General features: G+C 40.1%; 1 protein-coding gene across 1 annotated transcript in view; it reads right to left on the bottom strand.

The window, feature by feature from the left end:
- pot1 (protection of telomeres 1 homolog) overlaps positions 1–26,298 on the bottom strand; it is a 69,681-nt gene that overhangs the window by 6,202 nt on the left and 37,181 nt on the right. The window contains exons 11-16 of the mRNA XM_069719156.1: positions 5,536–5,720; positions 5,195–5,292; positions 2,153–2,179; positions 1,722–1,878; positions 1,277–1,473; positions 1,021–1,156 (exon numbers count right to left, since the gene is read on the bottom strand). Of these exons, the coding sequence (XP_069575257.1) occupies positions 1,021–1,156; positions 1,277–1,473; positions 1,722–1,878; positions 2,153–2,179; positions 5,195–5,292; positions 5,536–5,720 (800 nt within the window). The remainder of the gene's footprint in view (positions 1–1,020; positions 1,157–1,276; positions 1,474–1,721; positions 1,879–2,152; positions 2,180–5,194; positions 5,293–5,535; positions 5,721–26,298) is intronic.

Here is a 26,298-nt window from a genome sequence, read left to right as displayed (position 1 = left end):
TATGGTCACGAACTCTGGGTCGTGACCGAAAGAACGAGGTCGTGGCTACAAGCGGCCGAAATGAGTTTCCCCCTTAGGGTGGCCAGGCTCAGCCTTAGGGATAGATTAAGGAGTTGGGACATCAGGAGGGAACTTGGACTCGAGGCGCTACTCCTTCACGTCGAAAGGAGTCAGCTGAGGTGGTTCGGGCATCTGATCAGGATGCCTCCTGGGCGCCTCCCTCTGGAGGTTTTCCGGGCACACCCAACTGGCAGGAGACCTCGGGGAAGACCCAAGACACGCTGGAGGTATTATATCTCCCGGCTGGCGTGGGAACGCCTCGGGATCCCCCAGAATGAGCTGGAAAATGTTGCGGGGGAGAGGAAAGTCTGGGTCAGCTTGCTTGGCCTGCTGCTACAGCGACCCGACTCCGGATAAGCAAAAGATGATGGATGGATGGATGGGTGGATGGATTACCATTGATACTCTGACCAGCACGTGGCTACGCAGCATAATACACAGCAGGGTGTCTGATATCATCATTCAAATTTTCAATGACTTGTACCACAGTAGCCTTTCAGTCGGTTCAGGCCAGACAAGATATCTTTTATAGTCCTCCCTTATGTGTCAGTGAGGTTTGGCCAACGGACACCAAGATGCCGAGTCATGGTTCGCTCCTTATCAAACCAGTGTGGGCAAATACTCATCACTGCTGACCAGGACCACCCCATCAGGCTTACAGGTTTGGTGATGCTCTCACCCAGCTGTCAGCCCACATCAATATGGCCCTTTTGTAAAAATGTTTGTTTATAATATGTTTACATACATTTTAATGAACAATATATTGTTTGGAATGCTTTTTAAACTCTACAAATGTAAATTTCAGCCTCAAAAATCAACTGAGTTGTCATCAATTACACTGGGAAAAAAAAAAAATATATATATACATATACAGATTTTGTGTAGAAACTGAATAAAACATGTCTTAAAGCTCAAACGGTACTCTAAGATTTATGAGAGTGTGTGAGGATTATCTCTGACCCGTAGTATCTCTTCTTGCCTCTGAACAGGAAAGGTGCTGACAGGTCGAGCAGAGCGAGGTGACCTTCTGATGACCTCACAGGTATGATGTTCTGGTAACTGTCTGCGAGTCGGCATGTTTCCTTCAAAGTCGAACCTGCAAGATACGAAGGCGTTTTTTTTTTTTTATGAATATTTATTTCTCTTAATGTGTATTTTAAAAATTTTTAAAGGAGGAGGAAGGAGGAGAATGATCAGAATTGATATGAGCTGTTACCCCGGAGGAAGATGAGCTCCTTGGTTTTGCCCTCACACATGAGCTGCGTGGACAGGTGAATGCTCAGTTCTCGGTTTGGGGATCCCGGGAATTCGACCCGTCCATAGAACGCCCACGGTGGAGGACTGCACGGTGCAGAGTCCCTGGATGCCTCAGAGAAGATCTGTGCCAGCAACTCATCATCTGGGACATCCTCCCTGAGATCACAGTGCACAATCCCTAAATGGTATCTTATTACATTGCAATCTTCAAAGCTTACAAACCAAATGTCTTAATTACACTCATTTACACCTGCAGAGATCCACTGACTATTTCTGCTTAATCACCTCGAGATGTGGTTTGGCTGTCCGTGACATGCTTTTTGCTTTAGATACATGGATACAGATGAAATGTAAACTGCAGGTGTAAATGTTGTAAATGTATCTGACTCGGCGTGTGTGCCTACATTGATGAACACTTGCTGCAGTAGAGTTTCAGAGCCTGGTGGAGTCTGCGGGGTTCGTAGGATCTTAGCTGGGCTCTGATGTGGTAAACTCGACCCGGCCCGCTCTGTTTTAGCTCAGACAGTGTCACAGGCTGCATGTCGTGACTGCAGCATCTCTCTGAACACAAAAAACAAAACAAAAAAGTTAACCTTTTCAAAACTCAATAAAATTTAAATAATTATTCTATAGACACAGTCCTTTCTCGACTTATAAAAACGATTAAGAAGTATTAATTTTGACTGGATCCTAAAACAGCCTTGATAATCACAAAAAACAAGGACTACATGTACTTCAAAGGTTTATACAGCTTTCATTTGTCTCCTTTTTACACATCTGGACTTTTCAACCTTACACCAGACCTGTTGAGCTGCTGCAACGTTGTGTTTCATACCTGTGCCACAGTTCACTGCTTCACCATCTAAAATACAAAAAAATAAAAATAAAAAAAAACATCTACTGAAGCAGATACAAGATAAGACAAATCAATGAGCACCACAGGCTTAAAACAAGCAGGCAGACATACACTCACTGGCCACTTTATTAGATACACCTGTTGAACTGCTCGTTAACGCAAATATCTAGTCAGCCAATCACATGGCAGCAACTCAATGCATTTAGGCATGTAGACATGGTCAAGACGACCTGCTGAAGTTCAAACCGAGCATCAGAATGGGGACGAAAGGTGATTTAAGTGACTTTGAACGTGGCATGGTTGTTAGTGCCAGACGGGCTGGTCTGAGTATTTCAGAAACTGCTGATCTACTGGGATTTTCACGCACAACCATCTCTGGGGTTTACAGAGAATGGTCCGAGAAAGATAAAATATCCAGTGAGGGCAGTTCTCTGGGCGAAAATGCCTTGTTGATGTCAGGTCAGAAGAGAACGGCCAGACTGGTTCGAGATGATAGAAAGGCAACAGTAACTCAAATAACCACTCGTTACAACCGAGGTATGCGGAAGACCATCTCTGAACGCACAACACGTGGAACCTTGAAGCAGTTGGCATACAGCAGCAGGAGACCGCACCGGGTGCCACTCCTGTCAGCTATGAACAGGAAACTGAGGCTCCAATTTGCACGGGCTCACCAAAATTGGACAATAGAAGATTGGAAAAACGTTGCCTGGTCTGATGAGTCTCGATTTCTGCTGTGACATTCAGATGGTCGGGTCAGAATTTGGTGTAAACAATATTAAAGCGTGGATCGATCCTGCCTTGTATCAACGGTTCAGGCTGGTGGTAGTGGTGTAATGGTGGGGGGGATATTTTCTTGGCACACTTTGGGCCCCTTAGTACCAATTGAGCATTGTTTCAACGCCACAGCCTACCCGAGTATTGTTGCTGACCGTGTCCATCCCTTTATGACCACAGTGGACCATCTTCTGATGGCTACTTCCAGCAGGATAATGCACCATGTCACAAAGCTCAAATCATCTCAAACTGTTTTTTTGAACATGACGATGAGTTCACTGTACTCCAACGGCCTATATAGTCACCAGATCTCAATCCAATAGAACCTTTGGGATGTGGTGGAACGGGAGATTCGCATTATGGATGTGCAGCTGACAAATCTGCAGCAACTGTGTGATGCTATCATGTCAATATGGACCGGGATCTAAAGAATGTTTCCAGCATCTTGTTGAATCTATGACACCAAGAATTCAGGCAGTTCTGAAGGCAAAAGGGGGTCCAACACCGTACTAGCAAGGTGTACCTAATAAAGTGGCTGGTTAACGTATATGTCTGATTCAGCTCACACATCCTACTGTGAATATCTTCCTGATACTCAGCAACAGTTTCTAAAAGAACATTCCGAAGATTAAAATTGTATAGGTTTGCATTTTGAATTTTATTTCAAATAAAATATACCAGGTCTGTTTTCCTTGCTATATTATATTATATCTATATATTATAAAATTGAGAGGCATCAGTATTCACTGCAAATAAAAGCAAAAACTACGCAAATATTATACAAACATGAACCTTTTAAGAAGCAAAATTAATCAACTCAGCTGTTAAAACTTAAAACCATTTTACATTTGACAGACTTGAGAACGAGATGCTACCACTTCCGTATGATAGCAATAGCTCATATCATTGGCTTTATGTCATTAATTTATCTTTTTCCTTTTGTTTCTTCACTGACTCTGCCTGATATTTTATCCCATTTAAAACTGAATGACGTAAGTCTGTACAATTCCAAATTGTAGGAGTTATTATTGCTGATAGAGGTTAAATAAAAAAAATAAAAAAAAATTATATATATATATATATATATATATATATATATATATATATATATATATATATATATATATATATATATATATATATATATATATATGAATGCCCTTAAACCGTGTCCTAAATATTCTGTCAGTCCGAGTTACACAACAGACATCAGGCCTACAGGTCTGTTTTTTTTAATGTTGAGTTATTTTAAAGCTGCTGCTGTTTCCCTGTCTAATGTTAAAACCCTCAGGTTGAGTTTGAACTTTTTATATTATCTCCGGTGAAGCGTGGACTTTCAGAAGGCTCAGCTAATGTAAGTTAGTTGTTTTGTTCCTTCTTTCCTACCATATGTTGTAACTCTACCACCCCCGCCATTGTTGGAACTACTTCCACGTCATCACACTTAACCACCCACCGTGGTCGCTGATTGATCCTCAGAGTGGCTGAGCCAACCTTCGAGCAAACACGGTTTCCAGACCGTGATCACAGTGAACACTGAAACTTGTAGTCTTTGTATTTGTGTCCCAGAATGAAAATATTTACTGTTTATTTTCCTTCTTGGGTATTTGTAAGCAGTTTGAGGGGTTTTGAAAAAAAAAAAAAAAAAAAAAAAAAAAACATTAGCAATGCTAGCAGCTACTAAAACTCAGCCACAGTTTCTAAAGAACATTCTGAAGATACAAATATATATTATATGATTTTATTGCCTTTTTAATTTGATTTAGAAACAAATATACTAAGTCTGTTTTCATGCTATACTATTTAAAGTGAGCGGCATCATTACTACTCACCACAAAAAAAAAAAAAAACTGCTTACAAATGCTCAAGAAGGAAAATGAACAGTAGATGTTTTTATTATGGAATAAATATATAAAGACTATTTCTCACAGATTCAGTGTTCACTGTGATCATCGTCTGGAAACCCTGTTAGCAGGTGTAGGAGGCTTTATTTAAGCACAGCAGTGCTTTGGGCTAAATGACAAGTCAGTATAATGTTTATGATGTTTACCATATCAGTTTAACGTGTTAGTCTGATAATTAGCATAACGTACAGTTTAGGATGATGGGAATGATTTGTAACAGATTTCATTTCAATCTACCCGCTAACAGTTGCATTAGAGGAAGAATCTCGTGGCCGTGATAAGAACTGCTCAGCCAACTGGTCGGGACACCCGAAAGTACGACCCCAGAGCTCATTCATACCCAGAGAGTCCAGTGGAGTGGTCCAGTCCTCCAACAGGTCCGAGTTGTGCAGCTCGGAAAATCCGTCGTTATCGTCCTCTGGGTAGGCATCAATGACTCTACAGACACACAAAGAAGAAGAAAAGTACTTCTTGTTATGAGACGTAGGATCACAAAAACACATTCACACAAATAGCATGTATACAGTAAATATATCTACAGGTAAAAGATTGATTTTAAACCTGGGTTGAATTGTAAACTGGAGCAATGTTTTGGTCCTTTCTGGTGCTATGATACATCAAAACTGGAGCTTGTTGTAGAGTACGACCCTACAGCTCTTTTATCCTCGTCTCCTACCGTACCTCTTTAGCTCCTGAACGTCGGGGCTGTTTTCTGGAAGAATCCGAATCCCTCTGCCGTACGACGTCCCTCCGTGCAGGTGAAAGGCCAGGTGAGCCGTCTCCTCTGATTGGCTGCTAGTGAGGCCGGGCACTTTACTCGTTCCCGGGATTGCTCGCAGGTTGTAGATCCTCAGGAAGTCCCCGGGCTGATGGGACAAACACACCGATTAACACACACAGATACAAAAAAAAAAAAAAAAAAAAAACATTATTAAAATACAAGGAAAATACAAGGTATACTTAAAGTGACAAGCAGCAAGAGAGTGGAAGAACTCGGAGTGGGCAGAACGTTTAGGACCTAAAAATATAAGTCTAGTGTCTGTAGTATAAGTGTGTGTTATGGTATCAAAGTTTAACAAACAAACAAACAAACAACTACGTATGATGGATGTCACTGAGATTTTCAACCTCAGCAGGGTAACCACCACTCACCTGCTCACGCTGCTGTCAGGCAAGTAACAATTTAAGGTTCAGCATGTGAGTTTAGTAACAAAAAAATGATGAAACAGCTGTCCGTCGCAGCAATTAGACAGCACATGAATTTGGTGTCTTACATGGTTCAATGATGGACCTGTGGCCAAGGTAATGAAAAAAAAAATAATAATAATAATTTAAAAAGTCACAAATCCTTAATGCTTTTATATTTTTGAAGCACTCCTACATACGTACTGTACATCCAGAATGAACTATAAACAATCCAAAACACAAACGATATATTTTGTGTATATATGGTCTAATCTTGCACACAGCCTGCTGTATTTTATATGTATGAAAAGAAGCTTCTTGTCGCTGGAAACTCAAAGATTAAAGCAGACAGTAATTGTGACACAACCAAAATTAGAAGTGACAGCTGTTTTGCTGCCTACCCATTTTACGCATTTTTCATATAAAATATGTATTTAAGCAGCTTTAAGGAAAATCTATTGGATCACTCCTACATGTGTGTAAATGTTCTTGCAGTTAAAACACAAACAAATATAATCCAACAACACTCCCATCAACTCCTCTCGGATGGTAGGTGATGTATTTTTCTTCCCAGTCAGTGTAGACCTCTTTCGTTTTCATTACTCAGCAGATGGCGATGTTGCACCAAACTTAAGAGTCAGTGTGGTGACAGTGATTCAGAGGCAGCTCAAAGGACTTGGTATGGAGGTTTTGTCATTTTTTATTTTCATTTTCTGCCCAGCTCTCCATCACGACGAGCCTGCAGCTGACAGAAATCTGTCCTCACTCCCATCATCAGGAAACGCTTCAGTGATTTCAGCGGAGGGATTCTCTCCGTTCAGAAATTTCACTGAAGCCTTCATTCCGTTTTTACATGACAGGGTTTATGAGACCCGAATGAATGCACATATATGGCAACTTTAATTGCATTATAGCTGAAGAGCAGAAGAATGACTCCAAAAGTCGATCCTCTATAAGCTGTGGCTTTCATTTAAACCTATTTTCTCCTTATACTGAGGGAACTTTGAGCTAGTGTCAGGGTGGATTAGCAGCTGATCTCTTGAGGCCTCTTCTCCAGATCCACACGAAAAACTGAGAGAGAAACTACAAGAGAGCTGTCCCCACTCCCAGTCCTAAAGTCCTTTATTAACCAGAGTTATTTCCACATAAATGGATGTAACTGTAAAACTGACAAGCAGGAGACACTTTGCTGTTCATGTGAGTTCAAATAAATCAAAAACAGAATTAACTTGGTTTAACTTCTGCTGAGACATTATCTGAAAACAGGAAATGTAATGAGATCAAGAAACATTTGTTTGCACTGACAAAAGAAAATAAATGTGACGCTTCAATTGAGAGAAGGATCCCACAACATTTATGTGGAAAAAAAAAAATCTGCATTATTCTGTACCTGCTTGCTGCCACTCAACTCAAGATGGCGGAAATAAATTTAGTACCAGCTGACACTTTTTCTCAGCTGTAAGGAGATTGTCCTTGTGAAAAATGTGACGCCAATAGCTGCGTTTGCTTCTTGCAAAGTGGCTAGTTGTGTCAACGACCTCTCTCAGAAGCAAAGGTAGTGGCCATCTTGTTATAGCATCACAAAACTTCCAAGGAGTGTGTACAAAAAAAAATATAGCACAGGGAGGGAGTTGCTGAAACACATTGGAAATAATATTTTACCTTCTTCCCCGTTATTATTATGCTATGGTATATCTATATACATCTATACCATAGCATAATAATAATCCTATAGAAATGGTAAAATTAAAGAATAAACATATTTGATTTTCCACCTCACTCATCCGGTCATCACCTCAGTTTAAAGTTTAAAGTAGATGAAAAACATACCTGGTCCATACCAAATTAATGGCATAGAAAACAATGTAAGATAGCCTATTAGTTTGAAAACCAACTCGCAAACAGAGGATTCACGAGTGACAGAAAGGCAGCATGCTATCTATATGTCCTAAAGGCGTATTAATGCAAAATTGACCCTTGTTTATTTGCCGTCTAGTAACTTTAATCTTAATGTTTTCTTGTTTTATTGAAAGTTGTGCTCAGAGAGGTAACCAGATCTCCATTGAGATGCAGAGCTAAGGAGATAAAAACAGAAAAAGCACTGACAGCAGCTGCTTCTGAGGACAGGTTAAACATTTATGAGACATCACGCATAATTAATAACAAAATAAAACCACACTGTGAGTGGTAATTAGCTTGTCTATGTTTATGATGATTTGACTTAAAAAGTGTTTTAGATGTCACAATTCGCTGCTCATATCTGATCTCCAACCAGCAGTCAATGTTGGCGTCTTAATTATGTAGGTGAACTTTCCAGAACCTCAACGAAGTTGTTGAGCTCTCACATTAATTAATTCTGGAACACTAATGAGTCAAAACCTCATTAGTGATCAAGTGAATAACTTTGATTATCTCTTAACAACAGTGCATGTCAAGGTCTGGGTTATGTAGTAGATCAGGGGTCTCCAACCAGCAGCTCACGAGCGACCTGTTTCTGATGAGCTCATTGAAGGCCCGACCAATATTTACATAAATTCGATAACACAAAGTCACTTAGTAAACCTGTTTAAATTTCGACCCAATCAAATTCACAGACATCCCGTCCCCTTGTGATGAAAAGCAATTCAGCTTACAGCCAATCAGCTGTTAATATTTCATAGTGGCTGTCAAGTTTGGTTACGTTAGGGGGGGGGGGTGTTAGCAAGTGGTAAAATAATGTAAAGTCAAGTTCCACTTCACCAAAGTTCACAGCAATTTTTAATGGGAATTTCCATCTGGAAGCAGTCTACAAACAGAAGGTGAATGACCTGAAAACAGCTTGTAAAAGACAGCAGTTTCTGTTTACCAAACCGACAAAGAAGGCGAATGCAGCAACAGGGTCTTCGTTTAAAGTGGCGCAGTCTTTACGAAGCACCGTAATCCCTTGACTGATGGTGGGATTGTAAAAGAGGCAGTGACCGTGGTGGCTGAAACGTTATTCAAGGACCATAAAAGTAAGACAGCAATTCTGTCTGCTATTGCCGATTTACAACTTGGTGAAACTCTAGCGAGGAGAGTGTCTGAGAGTGAGCAGCTAAAACGGGACATGGACAGATGCACGTGGTCTTTTAATCCGGTGTGTTGAGTCGGTTGACTCCAGTGACCCAGCTAGCTGTCTTCATTCAGAGGGTGTTGGCTTTTAAAAAAAGAAAAAAAAAAAACTAAGAATTTTTTACCTTACTGCCACTGAAAACTACAACCAGAGGAGTTGGCGATGCTGTGAAGGACTCCTATCAGGGTCTACGAACCATTGGAAAGCAGCTTTTTCTGAAATGAATGTCACGAAATCTAACTTTACAAAAAGACATACAGATGAACATTTAAACACTTCCATGAGAGTAAACTTAAGTAGATACACTCCAGCATGCAGTACCAGCCAATCTCATTAACTTTAGAAAAGACTGAATGCATAACATGCACGTAAACTACAGACGGAGGGAATGTAAAGAGAAGTGATGTGAATAGACAGAAGATCAGGACAATTAAAGTAAGTAATAAACATGGTTTTGTTTTCTATGACAGATGTGAGCTACTTAGATTAAAAAAAAAAAAAAAAAAAAAAAAAAACATGAGCATGAGCATGCTGTTGAATTGAAGCTGTTGTGATACAAACTGTGTGTAGAGTATCAATTTGTTATTGTTCACATGAAAGAAGCTTAATCGGCTGGTTTGGGTGGAGCTCAGCTGTCTGAATAAATGTTACTAAACATGAGTAGCTCTCGGACACTTCTATTTTGGCAAAGTTAGCTCTCAGAGGAAAAAAGGTTGGTGACCGCTGTATTAGACACTTACAAAAAGTAGAATCTCGTAGTTAACGCATTGAATGAGAAAGAAATGAGCAGATGTAAAGACCTGAGCGACTCTCAGAAACAGAAGGGCCTGTGGGGGTTCTCATGATCAGCACTGATGAATACCTGCTGCCAGCATTGCGGAGTGGAGCAAACCATGAACTGGGAATAGGGTGTTGGGGGGTTGTGCAGGAACAAGTTTGAAACCTGGCTGCTCCAACTCTCACCTTTCAAAGACTCCCAGAATCTGCTACTAATGTCTTGGTGGCAGATTCCTCAGAGAACCTTTAAAGGTCTTGCAGAGATGATGTCTTGGCAGTCGGAACCATTTTTTGGGGCATGCGAAGGATCAAAATCAATGTTTTGGATGATCGGTGAATACATTTGTGTTGTTGTGGTGGGAAATAGCCTGTCATTTAGATATAAGGACTTGCACATGTCTACAATATGTCACAGATGTCACATTTATGTTGTTAAGGTGAATTCAGACTGAACACAGGGATTTTTTTGTGGGGCTTTAAAATTACGTTAAATGGAAGGAAGACTTCAAGTAGGACAAAATCTCAACATAAACTGAGGCAAAGACATGTTCACATAAAATAAAACATTTCCACTTGTCCCTAAACTTATAACAACAAGAAGAGAGCATGATGAAAAATATAACTCCAGAATGATGTAAGGTGGAGCTTTTTAGTTAGCCTCTCCATCCCATGGCGCCCCATCTTCTACCAGACATGAATCATCTACCACCATCTAGAACGTACCAGCCTGCTTTAGTTTAATCCCATCGACGGATTGGAGGACTACAGAATCTTAACCTTTGCAGAATTCATGATTAGTAACCTCTTAATAAAAAAAAAAAAAAAATGGTTTCTGTGAAGTTATTTCAATGAGGCCACAGGGAGTGTGACACTCTCCTGTTTTACTTCGGTTCTATTACTTCTCTCTTTATCTTCTGGAGCACTTTCTTTCTAAGTACATAGGAAAACATCCTGTTTAAATAGGAATTATTATTAAGATGATATAAATCCCACTGAGGCAGGAAACAAACAATGAGAGCAAACAGACCGTATTTTTTTGGCAAAAAAAACAGACTCTGCCTGAGCTTTATTTTGTCTCCGGAGACCTGGATGTTAAGCAGAATGAGACAGAAGAAAACAACCCTAAGTACTCTGTAGTCTGGCTGTGTTTTCTTAGTGCTACATGAGAGTTTAGCACAATTTACAGTTTGTGCTTGGAAACAGGTGAAGAGAGAACAGAATGGGTGACGGAAGCTGGGAGAGGGAGAAAACACCAGAGGACAGACGGCGAGACAAATAAAGGCAGTGCCATGTGGCGTCGGCTCTGATCTGGCCCGGTACAGCTTCCTGTCTGTGTACATATTAAATCCTCTTGCAGCAGCCTGAAGAGCACAGTTATGATTATAATGAGCAGGCATTGAGCTGAGAGAAGCAGCAGTAAGTTTAGACCTCCACTTCCACATGACGACAAGAGACTCTCAGATGTCTCCATACAGATAATGGACCAACATATGTCCATGTGGAGAGTCGGGTCCATAATGAAATTGTTTTCCCAGTTTGGTGTGAACGTACTTGACTGGTCGGCACAGATCCCCGACCTCAAACCCAACTCTAGGAAAAGCCAAGCAAAGTGTTGGACCTCACTAATACTCTTGCGGTTGAATGGGAGCAAATCTCCAACATCTGCTGGAAATCCTGCAGCCAGGAGAATGAAGGCTGTTATGGTAGCTACCTTAATGCAACTCTGAAAAATAGCAGTGCAAGTCAGTCTCAGGGGAAAATAACATACCATACCTCATTTTGATTTTCTTGTTTATTTTTATGTTTTTAGATATTTGACTAGGGTTGGGTGCTGGACCACACAGGCTGTTTAGTATTGGAAAAAAAAAAAGTCCCTTCAGACATTCAAAACTGTCAAATACCTAAAAATGGCATTCGATGTCTGGTGAGATTCATAATCAAGTTTGTTCACCCTTAACTATAATCAGATATTTACTGATTTAAAACAACATTTTGACAATCTTTGACTGCATTCCATTTAGAAACAAATCTGTCTCTCTCTAGCTGCCTATGTTTGGACACGTTTAACAAGCTTGGTTTCTTTTTATGCAATTCTTATATTTTTCATTTAAGAATAAGTATGAGTGTAAGTTAGTAAGAGCAGTTTAATAATCTTTTAAAGAAGGGCTGCCTGTGTGAGGTTAAGTGAATTTAAAGACTTCAATAGAACCAGATTACCTGATAATATTTCCTTCTTAAAGGAAATAAAAGCCATGGTGAAAAGACAAAATTATCCCTTTGCTCCATCAATACTACAAGAGTTGGCATGGCAACGAACAGCAAGAGAAACAATGGTGTTGTTCGAGCTTTTAGACCAGCTTTTTGCTCTTTGACCAATATGATCATTCAGCTAAGACCACACACTTAGTATAATGGAAATATCATCGCCATCAGCATGACCAGAGGGGGCTTTCAGGGGCTACAAGACACACTGGTCCACAGTTAAGAGATCGACCAGGGTGTCTGAGAGGAAATGGTTTCCTGCAGCTTCCCCTACAAACAAACCATTTTCTTTTTAAAGGGAGCGAGGAAAGAGAGGGGAGCAGCCTGTGGTATCTTCTGTAAGTGCTTGATCTGTATGAAAACTAAACACTCCACCGTCCGCCCACAACTCGACAGCCAAGACGCCACTGCCGCTGTCTCATGGTATTAGTGCTGCTTGGCTGCTCAGTAAAAAGAGATTCCTTAAAATTCAAAAGATTGCTTTGGGCTTCAACTGCTTCTCGTCGAGCCGAGGCTCAATAAAGCGGCAGAAAAACTTGTGCCCTCGCTGAGAAGTAGAAACTGTTCATTTCACACTGGCTTCTTTATGGAGCAGCAGGAAATGGGCTTTAAAAGCCAGACAGATTCAGCGTGACTCGACAGCGGGGCTCTTTGTGCTGGAACATCAACGCAGTGGGGAACAGGGGATGTGACCGACTGGAGAACACTTCAGATTAAATACGTCAGCTGCACTCTGAGACCACATTGTTCTTGGTGATAGTTTAAGCAACCAGTTATCTCACAAATAATAATAATAAAAAAAAAAATAATTTTACTGCTTGTTTTCCTGAAGCTTAATAATTCTGATATTAATAAAAGTTCAGTTGTTTCATGCTTCCTCTCTAAATCTTTGTGGAAAAACTGCATTTCAAAGTATGTCCGCCAGAGAGCACTGACAGGTTTATTTTTCAACTGAAGAAGTTGAGGGATAAAAGGTTTTTTTTTCTTTCACTTAGCTTCTGGAATTACACATTACACCCACTCACAAATATGTATCTGACAAAAGATGTGCTAATCTAAATAAATGATCTACATATGACATAAAGCTCAACGCAGACAACAGCTGCGTAATGAAGCGTCGGTGTGAAAGTGGATCTGGCCTCTCAGTTGTCTGAACCATGCTCTGCTGGCTTCTAGAGCACCGGGAACGGTCGCTGGATTTCGGGGGCCGGCTTTAAGTATCATTTTGCTGAGAGCTGTGTTCACTAAACAGGAAACAGTGTGGGAGTAGAGAGCGTGCTTCCGCCCGCTACACACATACACAATACCAAAAACACTCAGTGGCATGGAAATGTGCACTCAGTCGACCGTGAGCACTAAAAATGAATTAATGAGCAGAAGCTGTCGGAGCTGAACACAGACTGAAGAGACCACGAGACCACAATCACAATGTGAACACAACAATGCATGGCTCCGTCTCTCTCCACAGGGTTTCAGGATGAGGCCATTAAAGAAAACAAAACGTGCAATCGTGGCTGGATCCAAATGTCCCCTCTCAGGACATAAAGGTTAAGCCTACATTTAAACAGTGCAGAGAACAGCAATGGTTGATATGACTAAAAGAACAATTATATTTCTATCTGAGCATTAATACATCAGTGTGAGTATGGAACTTATTCAGTCACCATTAATGTCCTGTTTGACCATACCTCTTGTATTTTCATTAAAATAAATGTTGTTTGACACAAATGTAAAACGGCAACAAAGATGCAATGAAAGGGAAGCACCGAAATCAGAAAACTCAAGAGTACCAACCTTCTAAGGAGATATGCAGGCAGGTGGGATCACTATTGTGGCCATGTTGGCAGATCAAAAAGGTCCTTTACATACCATTATATTGAGTAGGGAAGCACAGTATATCAATTGTCAGTATATCAATATATCAATGTACTGTATTGATATATATCAATAAATAAAGAAGGGCACATCCCCATAAATGCAAAGGTCTGTCACAGACTGAATGATATATATATATATATATATATATCATATATATCATTATAGCATTATATATATATAAATAAAGCAGCAGTGCACACAGGCACGCATATCCACAAGAACTCATGATGGTTGGTGGAGCAGACAGCACACAGAGCTGACTGACAACTGGAGCGAAAGGAGGCTCTGTCAGATGTTCAAAGGTTACACAAAGCAGAGATCAGAGCTCAGGCACTTCCTATGTGTGTCTGAGCAGACAAAACATATGTCATGAGAACCCTTGTAGCTACAGTAGGCTACAAGTGCACAGTTCAAAGTACTCGTGTGAACACTACTGAGACGGACAGAGGACGCATTCCGATGCCATCCTGGGCCACATTGAAAGACCATCAACTGAACCTGATCCTTTGTGTTAGTATTAGAAATGTTATCTACTAAAAAAAAAATATATATATATATATATATATATATATATATATATATATATTCTGTGTGATTCTGCTAAATGCAGCTGATCTATACAGAAATCAGGAGCGATTTACATGCAAACTGAACTAGTGGCAATCAAGCATCTTAGTGACTAAAATCACAAGCTGTTTACTTGAAGTTTATCTCGTCCGTGATTTCAGACTCACATCAGAACCGCAGCTGTGGAGGAGCGTCCGCCCCCCTGAAGAATTTATACGTAGGATGACTGACAGTGCTTCGACTCCTGACTCCTCACGTTTCTGTGCATGTTTACATGTTTATTTACATGTATGCGTTTGGGAAAGTGTTCACTCGAAATGCATGTGGAGTCACATTCTAGTGCCAGGTGTGAGCAGCTGGACTTAGAGATGTCCACTTGTGATCAGACTACCCAGGATGCATGTCAAAGCCAGGTGTGAACAGTGCGAGAGTATATCCATTTACCATGTGTTCAAAATAGGGGTAAAGGAGTAAAACCTGATGAACTAGACTTTATTCCGGTTTAATTTTAGATGAGCAGCACCTCATCTCGAGTCAAATCCAAAAACTGTGAGGCACACACTACGTTTATGAGGAACTGTAGACATTACACAGTCTACACACTCTCTTTCCTTGTGCATATAGATGTAAGAGTGCTGCTAATGAAAGTGGTAGACGAGTGACAGGCTGACAGTTAAATGTGGCTTGGATTCAGGTTTTTCCTATCTTAAACAGTTATGGTTCAAATACATCTTATAACATGTGTGTGTGTGTGTGTGTGTGTGTGTGTGTGTGTGTGTGTGTGTGTGTGTGTGTGTGTGTGTGTGTGTGTGTGTGTGTGTGTGTGTGTGTGTGTGTGTGTGTGTGTGTGTGTGTGTGTGCACGATGGAGGAGGCAACATACAAAAGGAGTGCAGCACTCCTCCTCGCTGTCTTGTTCGCAGCATTTCTTTTCATCATAATGGGCTTCTTTCTCTCCTAATGGCCTCCCTCTCACAGAAACACCTCAGTCGATTTCACACAATATCACAGATGATTCGCCAGATGAGCCTGGTAATTGGGGGAAATATTCCTTTTGTGGAAAGACTCTGTGTGTGTGTCACACTGCGCGAGCGAGAGGTGAATTGACTGACAGGTATTAAGTGAAACCTTTAGAAAAACAACAACAATCAAGGGGACATTTTACCTCTGATGCAACATTCTGAGCTATAATTGCAGGCCTTAAGTGTTTTGAATGGAATCGCCTTCATTTAGAGTTCAGATCAGAGTTTATGTGACCATGTGCGTCCCCTTGTCAGACAAATGCAATCTCATATCTTTGATCCGATGAGAGGACTGTATGCGTAGTGACCTAAAGCTAAACAAAGACTTTATAAGTGACAAAGCTCTGCAACACTCTAAAATGGCCATGTGTAAATGTGTCTATGTGGATGTATTCCACACATGGCGTGAACTGCATACTTTGACTGTAATGCTGTGAGGGGGATTACATACAGAAAAAGCTTAAATCTGGACTATGTTAAACCCTGCCTGTAAAGTCAGTATGTTGCCTACGGATTTCGGAGGCTAAAATTGAAGAGAACTTGACATATAAAGAAAATGCAGTTCTACTTGCTCCCGCAGATTTGTGCTTTTTTTTTTTTTTTGGGATGTATCTCTGGCCCTAGAGTTGCATGTTTCTGGTCTGTGGTTACTAGCCACATCAGTTTTTCCACAGGTTATTTTATTTTGTATCTCTATGCTTTTGTCCCTCCACTCTTCTCTCAGCCAGTGAATGAAGATGGCTGCCCACCTCTGAGCTTTAGCCCCTTGGAGTTTTTTTTCCATCCACCTATTGCTTATGTGGGAATTGTTGAATTGGAGGGTTCTCTGTAATATTGTACGGTTCTGTTGTAAGGACTCTACCAAAATCTTAACCTGAGACTACTTTGTGTTGTGTTTTGGGGCTATTTAAGTACAACTAGATTGAACTGAAAGTGAATTGAATTTGCTGCAGAAAAAAATACTAGTCTACTTCAGTGGAAGGTATGTATATGTGATGGCACTGTGCCATTGAACCCTCTCCTGGTCTTTTTCAGTCTCTGTCGGACTCAGCTGTGTTTTGAACTGCATGTTAAAATTAGTATATAGGTCACGATAATGTACTCGACCTTTACAGTAAAATAGTCTCAGGTGAGCATAATTATGTAATATTTAGCCTGATTGTAAACTTCATTTTGATTAAACATGTTAACTATAGATAATAAAAGGGTAATGTTAGCATTTTAATACATCAACATAGAGTGTAAAAATGCAAATACTTCATAGCCGATGTAAGTGTTCATTTTTTAGATAAAGGAAACAGGTTTCTCTGTAAGGGCAATAAAGGTCCAAAAATCTGTTAACAAGTCACCAAAACAGTGTGAAGCTAAGAAGATAATGTACTTCAGGCCATGAAAAACAATGCAAGGTCCCAGATATCAGTATTATCTTTGATCTAAAGAAGTGCTGCCCTTGTTTTGCGGCTTGTGATCCCATAAAATGAACGGCTGTCCAACTGTGACTTTTCAGTACAGGTTGCACATGTCCGTCTCAAATTGTACTATATTTGTTTTGGTACCTTAACATGTAAAATGATCCGATATACTACAAGCAAAAAGAGTCAAAATCAGGAAAACAGCGTGGCACTGTGAGGGTATAAATATAGGTTAGATTGCATCACCTTTCCTCCTCTTCTTTGCTAAAACTTGTAAATGTTTTCAACTAAGGAGCAACATTGAAATCTAAAATTAACCTGATCTTAATTTAAACTTTACACCTCCACCATCTTTTCACACACCGGATGTCTCCTATAGATAGAGCAGAGAAGTATCTCACTTTCTTTAACCCCTCAGTTTGTTTCTTTGTGTGATTTCGTGGAGGATATTTATGTCTTCGTTTACTGCAAATGTATTAGAACACTACTGTAAATATACACGTGATCAAAAGTTCAACACATAACATATTGGGAACCAACACATTTGAAGATTAAAGACGACACGTCATTGCAATTTTAAAAGAAAGTACAGTACCCAATAACCCAATAGCCACATACTCTGGCTGGAAGCAAGAGTGCAAACTGTCACATCAATGTGAAGTCATTAAAAAATACCAAATAACCAGTTTTTCTGTACAGTATACATGTCTATGGCTAGAGTATCTGTTTTTGTGTTTGAGCTAAAAAAGAGTCAAGTCTGATAAATATGAAAATAACCTGATACATGACCACTAAAAAAAATAAATAAATAAAGTGGATAACTCTAAAACCAGATTATTTTTTGATACACCAAAAACTCTTTCAATTTCGGGTTATTCTAAAAACCTTGTTCTCGTGCGATACTTCAAAAACGTAACTTAGTTCTATACCATTTGGTATAAAACCCTATCTAAAAAGGACATTGCAAAAACCCGGTCCTAAAAGGGATACTCCAAAAGCTTTATCCGAACTGGGACTATCCAAAAGTCTGATCCTAAATGAGATAATCGGGCTTCAAAACCCAAATCCTTACCAGTAATACTTCAAAAACTTAAACCTAAGCAGGATACTCCGAAAACCCGATCGTACCCATAATACTCAAAAAACTTTACTTTAACCAGGACATTAAAAAACTTGATCCTGACTGGGATATTCCAAAACAAAACAAAAATTCAGAAATTGATGTTGAATGCAATTAACTTTAAGACAATAGTTTCAATTGGTGGGTTTGACTTGGATCCACAGCCTGGCTATACACACACACAATTTTTCTCCCACGATTGTGTAAAAGAAGATAATTTCTCATCAACGAATTCCCTGCCTATTACATCAACCAAAATGTTTTGACCAGGCACAAGAGGTTTTGTGACACAATAAAGAAGCTGGTTTTGTAGGCAAAGTTCTCAAGTATGTGACCAAAACCAACATAACTGAGAATTTATTTACAATCCAAATAATATTATTCTCAGTTTTAGTCAAACTTGATTCTTCATTGCAGTGTGAGAAATCTTCTCATTATATTCTTGCATACAAATAAAAAAAACTACCTCAATAGAGAACTGAGTGGATAGTTGTTAATGTAGAGTTGAGCCATTCAGCCTCAGACTCCCTATAATGTTAACAACTGAAAGATGATAATTAAGAAACTTAGAAAAAAAATAACTTCACGAAGGCGAACAATTGGTAAATTAAGCAATTTTCGTCATTTTCAATCACCATTAAAAGTGTTGACACACTGATGAATTCTTCACTGAAAGAATAAGCTCCCACTGCCAGTTCTAAACAGCATTAGAATATTAAACTGAATACTGAAGAAAAGCTCAAATTAGACCAGCATTTTTGTTCTTGTGTATTTATGGTATGGGCAGTTAATGAAAACACAAAAACCTGAAAAGAAAGATAAAACTGAACCTGGACTGGATGATATTGAATGTTATTATGACATTCATCAACTTCAGTCAAGGTACTTTAAGCCAGGGTTTACCCAGGATTTTGCACACAGAGGCATGTATAACTATTCATTGAATGGCATTCAAATGTCTAGTATTATTGTTTTCTTTCTGTTACGGTATGTGTTATGCACATAATAAACATCAATTGAGAGCTTCTGGTGAAGGCTGAGAGGTGTTCTAAAGCCCCCCCAAAAAACAACATTAAATCTCCAGGGCTCATACATTCAAAGCATTGAGGTTTGGAAAATCTGAGGCTTTTCTTTCTTTCTTTCTTTCTTTTTTTTTACTTTCAGTGCCATTAAAAATCAAGCATGAAAAACAGACAGGATACTCTGCAAGCAAACACAGAAGATAAATATCTGAATACAAGTCCAAAAGGAGTACTGTAGCCCTCCACATTGCACTGGTGTAACAGACCTGTTAGAACAGGTAAAGAAACAACAAAAAGACATTGAAAGTACCCCAAGGATAATGGAAACTCTTTTATCCTTAAACATATTCAGAACCCCGTGCATCTAGTCAAACAGTATCTGTAGCTGTGAGGGATTAGAACTGCAGTAGGGGGTCAGGGAATGTGGTTTCCATAGCTATAATTCAGTCATTGCTCCTGTTAAGAGGTATTTGTGATTATTACAGGGTGGATGTCCTTGTAGGCAAAAGGACAAATCAGCTCCCACTTCCTTGCAAGCTCTCCTCCGTCACCACACAGCTTCACAAGTCACTGATTACCAAGGTATTTAAAATTTAAAAAAAATACAAGGACAAAGGATTTGGGGTGCAAACAACAGGAACAACTTTGAAAAGAAAGACAAATTATTTTATGGCTGAGGTTGTACGATTATTAGACATAATAGTCCATCATGTGAAAGTAAAGACCTTTTACACTGAAGGGGACCTTTAAATAGATTAATAGCTGAGGATTGTAAGCGTGTAAGATTCATTCAACAACCCACTTAACTTTTAAAATACAAGTTGATATATATATATATATGTATGTGTGTGTATATGTATATATGTGTGTGTATATATATGTATAACAAAATATATCACAAGTCATATGGAAAAAAACAACAACTTGCACTTCCTTTAGGAGAACAGTGATTTTTTTAATGCAATCAAATGGTAAAGATATTGGTCAACTGTTGCTCTATGGGGTTTGGGTAGAAAAAAATGTTATTTGTTGGGGTTTGTCATGACCACTGCCAGACACTTTCACAGCATGCAGAATGTGATTGGCAATCACTAAGACTGCTCTAAGTGCTAAACAGAGTTTGGTGGCATGTTTGTCAAGGTGAGGTATTCAAGCTTCTTAAAGAGTGGCATGGTGGAGTTTTCAGCGGTATCGGCGTTGAGCAGATATTCAGGTAAAATAAAAGATTTTTTTTTTTTAATGCAAAAAATCCTTAGGGGAGATTAGGATTTATACTTTTGTACTATAAAGCTATTTTCATTATAACTTTGTGCTAAGGTTCTGTATACCTTGGAGGTGTTTGGAATCAGGTTCTTGTGACTATTATATACTATCAACTAAAATAAGCGGCATTCTTCACTTGTATGGCAGATATTAACATCAGTCTGTGGGGATAACAAGCCAGAAAAGAAAGCTGACTTTTAAGTATGAAGAAAATGGAAGCGTGGTAGAGGGGAGGTGCGCTTGTGAACTAATTACATATATTTGATGTGACAGACGGATCAAAAGCTTGAGAAATGATTTATAAACTGCTGTCAGTGTGAATTGCCCTAAAATGACAGATTTAGAATTTGATGTGTTAAACAGTTTTGTAGCCAGACTAACAGACCTGAGAGAACCTGTTAGTACACAACAGTGTGTGTGAGTGTGAGTGCGTGTGTGTGTGTGTGCGTGCATGCGTGCGTGCGTGTGTGTGTGTGTGTGTGCGTGTGCGTGTGCGTGGTTTGTCTTGTATTTCAATGTGACTTAGCAACCGACACAATGGAATGTATGTCTCGGAGCCCTCAATAAAGATGTGCCTCCCCACTACGGTAGCACTCTTTCTCTCACTCTCTTTCTCCCCACTCTCACACACACTTTGTGTACTTACTATTAGTCCTGCATTTTTTCAGACAGGTTTAATAATCTAAAATATGAATGTCTTGACTAAGTTTAACCTAAACTTGACCTGAGTCTAACGTTAGCTTTATAGATTTCCATTATGATTTCCTTTATGTTCCCAAAAGGAACTTGAGTTGCTATGATGTGACTATGTGAAAAGATTTATTTTGCGGATGTTATGGATTTGTCGAGTGTTACATTCAGTCAAACTGAAGCTGAATCAGTCTGAATCACAGTGTAAGCAGTGAGTCTTTTGACCAACACAGTCTGTAATGTGTGTTTCATACATCATAACAAAACTTGTTTGTTGCAACACTGGTCCATTTTTGGTAGTTTGGTCCATAATTTTCCATCGGTAACAATCACAAAGTGAGAACATTTTACATGGTCATCCGACTGCTCAACTTCAGAAAATGTTTTAATTCCAATAGAACTACAGAAATACTCTCCATCATACTGTCCACGATATGGTGGTGTTATATGCTGCAATTTCATCACTCACAAACAGTTTTTGGGTTTCATTTCTTTCATTACATTACATTTCAATTAGCTGACTCTTTTATCCAAAGCGACTTACAATAAGTGAATTTCAACCATGAGGGTACAAATTCAGAACAGCAACAATCAAGAAAGCCAAACCTCAAAGTGCTATAAGTAAGTGCCATTTTAAGTGCTACTAAAGTGCTACCTATTCAAGGTAACGTCTGAAGAGGTGTGTTATTAGTTTGCGGCGGAAGATGTTCAGATTTTCTGCTGTCCTGATGTCATTGGGAAGCTCATTCCACCATTTAGGAGCCGGGACAGCAAACAGTCTTGAATTTGTTGAGTGTTTAGCTCACAGTGAGGGAGTGACAAGCCGATTGGCAGATGCAGAGCGGAGTGAGCAGGCTGGGATGTAAGGTTGGACCATGTCCTGGATGTAGACTGGACCAGATCGGTTCATAGCGTGGTACGCAAGTCCCAAAGTCTTGAAACGGATGCGGGCAGCTACTGGTAACCAGTGAAGTGAGCGGCGGAGCGGAGTAGTGGGAGTGAATTTAGGAGGTTAAAGACCAGTCGAGCTGCGGCATTCTGAATGAGCTGCAGAGAACGAATGGCACTAACAGGTAGACCTGCCAGGAGGGAGTTACTGTAGTCTAGACGTGAGATGACCAGAACCTGGACCAGAACCTGCGCCGCCTTCTGAGTGAGAAGAGGACGTATTCTCCTGATGTTGTGCAGCATGTATCTACAGGAACATGTTGTTGCAGTGATGTTGGCAGTAAGGGAGAGTTGACTGTCGAGTGTCACGCCGAGGTTCTTATCAGTCAGGGTCGGGATAACACAGGGTTGTCAAAGGTAATAGTCAGGTCGTGGGTGGGAGAGTCTTTCCCTGGAAGGAAGAGCAGTTCAGTCTTGTGGAGGTTGATTTCCAGGTGGTGTGAGGACATCCACTGAGAGATGTCAGTCAGACAGGCAGAGATTCGTGCTGCTACCTGTGTTTCAGATCGGGGAAAAGAGAGGATCAGTTGGGTGTCATCAGCATAGCTGTGGTAGGAAAAGCCATGTGAGTGAATGACAGAGCTGAGAGAGTTGGTGTACAGAGAGAAGAGGAGGGGACCCAGGACAGAGCCTTGAGGGACACCAGTAGTGAGAGGACAAGGTTCAGACACAGATCCTCTCCAAGTTACCCGGTAGGTGAGGTAGGATGAGAAAAGGGAAAGCGCAGAGCCTGAGACACCGAGGTCCTGGAGGGAGGAAATAAGGATCTGGTGGTTCACTGTGTCAAATGCAGCAGAAAGGTCTGGAAGGATCAGGACAGAGGACAGAGAGGCTGCTCTAGCAGTGGGAAGCTGCTCAGAGACAGCAAGGAGGGCAGTCTCTGTTGAGTGGCCTGCCTTGAAACCAGACTGGTGAGGGTCAAGAAGGTTATTATGGTGGAGATAGGAGGAGAGTTGATTAAAGATAGCTCCCTCCAGAGTTTTGTAAAGAAAGAGAGGAAGAGAGACAGGCCTGTAGTTGTTTACTTCAGATGGGTTGAGGGGGGGTTTCTTCAGGAGAGGGTTCACTCTTGCCTCCTTCAGCGAGTTCGGGAAACAGCCAATTGACAGGGAAGTGTTAATAAGATGGGTGAGAAAAGGAAGAAGGTCAGGAGCAATCGACTGGAGAATGTGAGATGGGATTGCATCAAGGGGGCAGGTGGTTGGACGGGCGGAGGTTACCAAGGTGAGAACTTGATTGGGAGATAGTGGGTGAAAGAGGAAAGAGAAGGGGATGAAGTTGGAGGAAATGTAGTTAGAGAAGCTGAATTAGAAAATGAGAAGCGTATGTCATCTATCTTTTTGTAAAATAGTTGACAAAATGGCTTGGTGGAAGGGAGGAGGGGGCGCAAGGAGGTTGGAAAAGATGGAGAAGAACTTTTTACTGTTACTTGGTGACAGCTGATATAACTTGCCACCACTGACGTTTCTCATCTGCCCTGTTTGAAGTACCCCAGCCTCAGGGAAACTGCCGTGAACAAAGAAAGGAACAGCATTTGATCAAGTCAACTAACACTGTTCCTCGAAGTCACCAAGTTCAGTGTGATACAAAACTTTGGAACTCTCTAATAAAACTGATGTACAAAATAATAATATTAATATTAATAATATTAATATTTCCTATTCTGATATGAGACCATCATGGGGGAACGCGGGAGAAGTAGATTTCCTCAGTTGTCCACTGCTCGCTCGCTCTCACCTCCTTGACCGCTAGCACCTGACGCACACTCTGCCCTCCATAAAAGTGATTGCCTAACGTTAGCTAGCTAAGTAACAATGATCAATACGTTTTATTTTCAGGGTCACTCTCGTCAGTTGTGTTGACGAGTTACAATTTAAATGACTCCCCGTTGACAGCCTGTTGCTGTAGACAAGGTTGGACTGGTGCGATTTGGTTACTGTATTTGTATGACAAATAGTCAAGTGTGTTCCCATCTTGTTATCTTCTGCTCGCTGGCTTTTCTCAGATGGAATTCAGTAAAAAAAAACAACAACAAAAAAACACACAACCCAGGCTTGTCTCTCCGGTTTGTGCATCAGATTGATTATCTGGCATTTTGGCTAAACAAACCTGGTAAACTAGCTGGCGGCAGTGGAATAAAGTTGTGACGTCACGTAAAAATAAACGTCAACTACAATAAGATATCCAAGGGCACAAGGGGAAGAACATCGCCAAGAGAACTAGATGGAAAATTCTTTAAAGCAGCTAAAAGAAGGAGATGTGATAGACTGAATTAGTACCTATGTGGATGTATGATTCACTTTTTAAAGTTTAGTGTGCAGACTTTGTGTTTTCATTACACTATTATGAGCCCTTCATATCTAGGGAGCAGGTCCTTTTTTATGGGGCCCACTATTTTTCTACAGTAGCCCACAACGGACAAACCAAACACAGACACCAGAGGGGGCCTTTTGCGTTTGCAGCCAATGTAGGTTCTCTTACACATTTGGAATGGGTGGGTAAGGCGAGGGGTGTTCAGTTGGTTGCATTTGGACACCTCACTGCTCGATACCACCAAATCCTTCAGACTGCTCCTTTAAAAATGATATGATGTAATGGTTGTATTGTTTTACAGATAGGTTCTAAGTATCAAAGAGAATATCTACAGATATAAGGATAAAGATAATAAAGAGTCAAGAAATAGATCATTATTGTTCATTATATTATTGACTTAATTGAATCACTTTTTAATCCAATCAAAATGTGTAATGATGAGATGGGGGAGTGGAAGGTACCCGAGAGGCCAGGCGGACACAGATGGCTGGGAAAGATGGATACCTCATTCAAATGAAGTGTTAGGTTAACAAAGCAGGAAGATTGCAATGTACCAAAACTGGATATGGTTTCAGCAATGAGGTCACGCCATCTGTAGCCCCACCCTCTCTATTTAGTAAATGCAAATATTCTAATGTACTGTAGGATGTCCATATTGGGAGAGAAAAAAAGTAGGAGAGTGCTGATCTTGCTAACAGGCCAGAGAGCTTCAATTGTGGGCCTTAAGATGCAGTTGACAATCCCCTTCGACATCATACAACATCTCAAAGAGCTGATAAAAATGTGTTGACTCTTTCCACGTCACCTCAAATAATCAAAGGAGGTTGGAAGTAGAACAGTTGGAATAGGTTAGAAAGTGATTAAGCAATTTGATAATTACAAATAAATATTGCATTTACAAAATTTCAATCCATATTTTGAATACATTTTACAGTTAATTGTTGTGAGCTTCTGCAAATATTAAATAAATTAGAGCATCTAAATTTAACGTTTCTGAGATGTTGAAGATGAAGATGTTGGATGCGGAAGTATCGGGCAGGTGTAACGATCTGAGTGCCACAAATCTTTATAGTCAGACAACTGGTGTAAAAGACATTTAAAAACAGCACCTTGTGGAAACCTTCGTACGGTGGTGCGAGGAGTGACCAACCATGCAGCAGCTGGGCTGCCGGGGGGTGGGGGGTGGTCAGGGAGTGGAATAGTCTGCTTTGTGATGGCTTCAACACAAAAGTTAAAGAATTGAAAGGATTTGCTGCAAACACCTTGTGGTCGGATACCAAAGGGCACCTCTAGAGATTACAGAGTCCATGCGAGTCGAAAACTGTTTTATTGGAAAGCAATCGTAAATCGTATCATACAGTGGCCCTGACATTTTGCATTGAATGAGATGTTTCTTGCATTTAATGAAATGTTTTTGCGTTCTATGAAACGTTTTTAAAATTTCTTAAATGTTTTTACGTTCTGTGAAATGTTTTTGCGTTCCGTGAAATGTTTTTGCATTTTGTGAAATGATTTTGCATTTAGTTAAATGTTTAAACATTTTCTTAACCGTCTTTGCATTTTGTGAAATCTTTTTGCGTTTAGTGAAATTATTTTACGTTTCGTGAAATGTTTTTGCGTTTTGTGAAATGTTTGTGAATTTTCTTAAATGTTTTCGCCTTTAGTGAAATGTTTTTGCGTTCAGTGAATGTTTTTGCGTTTTGTGAAATGTTTTTGCATTTTCTAGGTGTTTGTGTTCTGTAAAATGTTTTCGCGTTTGACCTTCAGCGCCACCGTAATATTAGGCAGGTGGTAATATTTATAATGCTCAGTGTATTATTTCCATGGGGTGAAAACTCCAAACAAACAATGGAGAAAAGTTTGGAAGACAAACTGCTGTAATCTCAACTTTGTCC

Source organism: Brachyistius frenatus, unplaced genomic scaffold, assembly GCF_029030835.1.
Source record: "Brachyistius frenatus isolate BFR_SWC_R1_liver_20210118 unplaced genomic scaffold, ASM2903083v1 Contig_208, whole genome shotgun sequence".
Classification (NCBI taxonomy): domain Eukaryota; kingdom Metazoa; phylum Chordata; class Actinopteri; family Embiotocidae; genus Brachyistius; species Brachyistius frenatus.
Note: the sequence above shows the minus strand (reverse complement) of the source record. Positions and strands in the feature narration are given on the sequence as shown.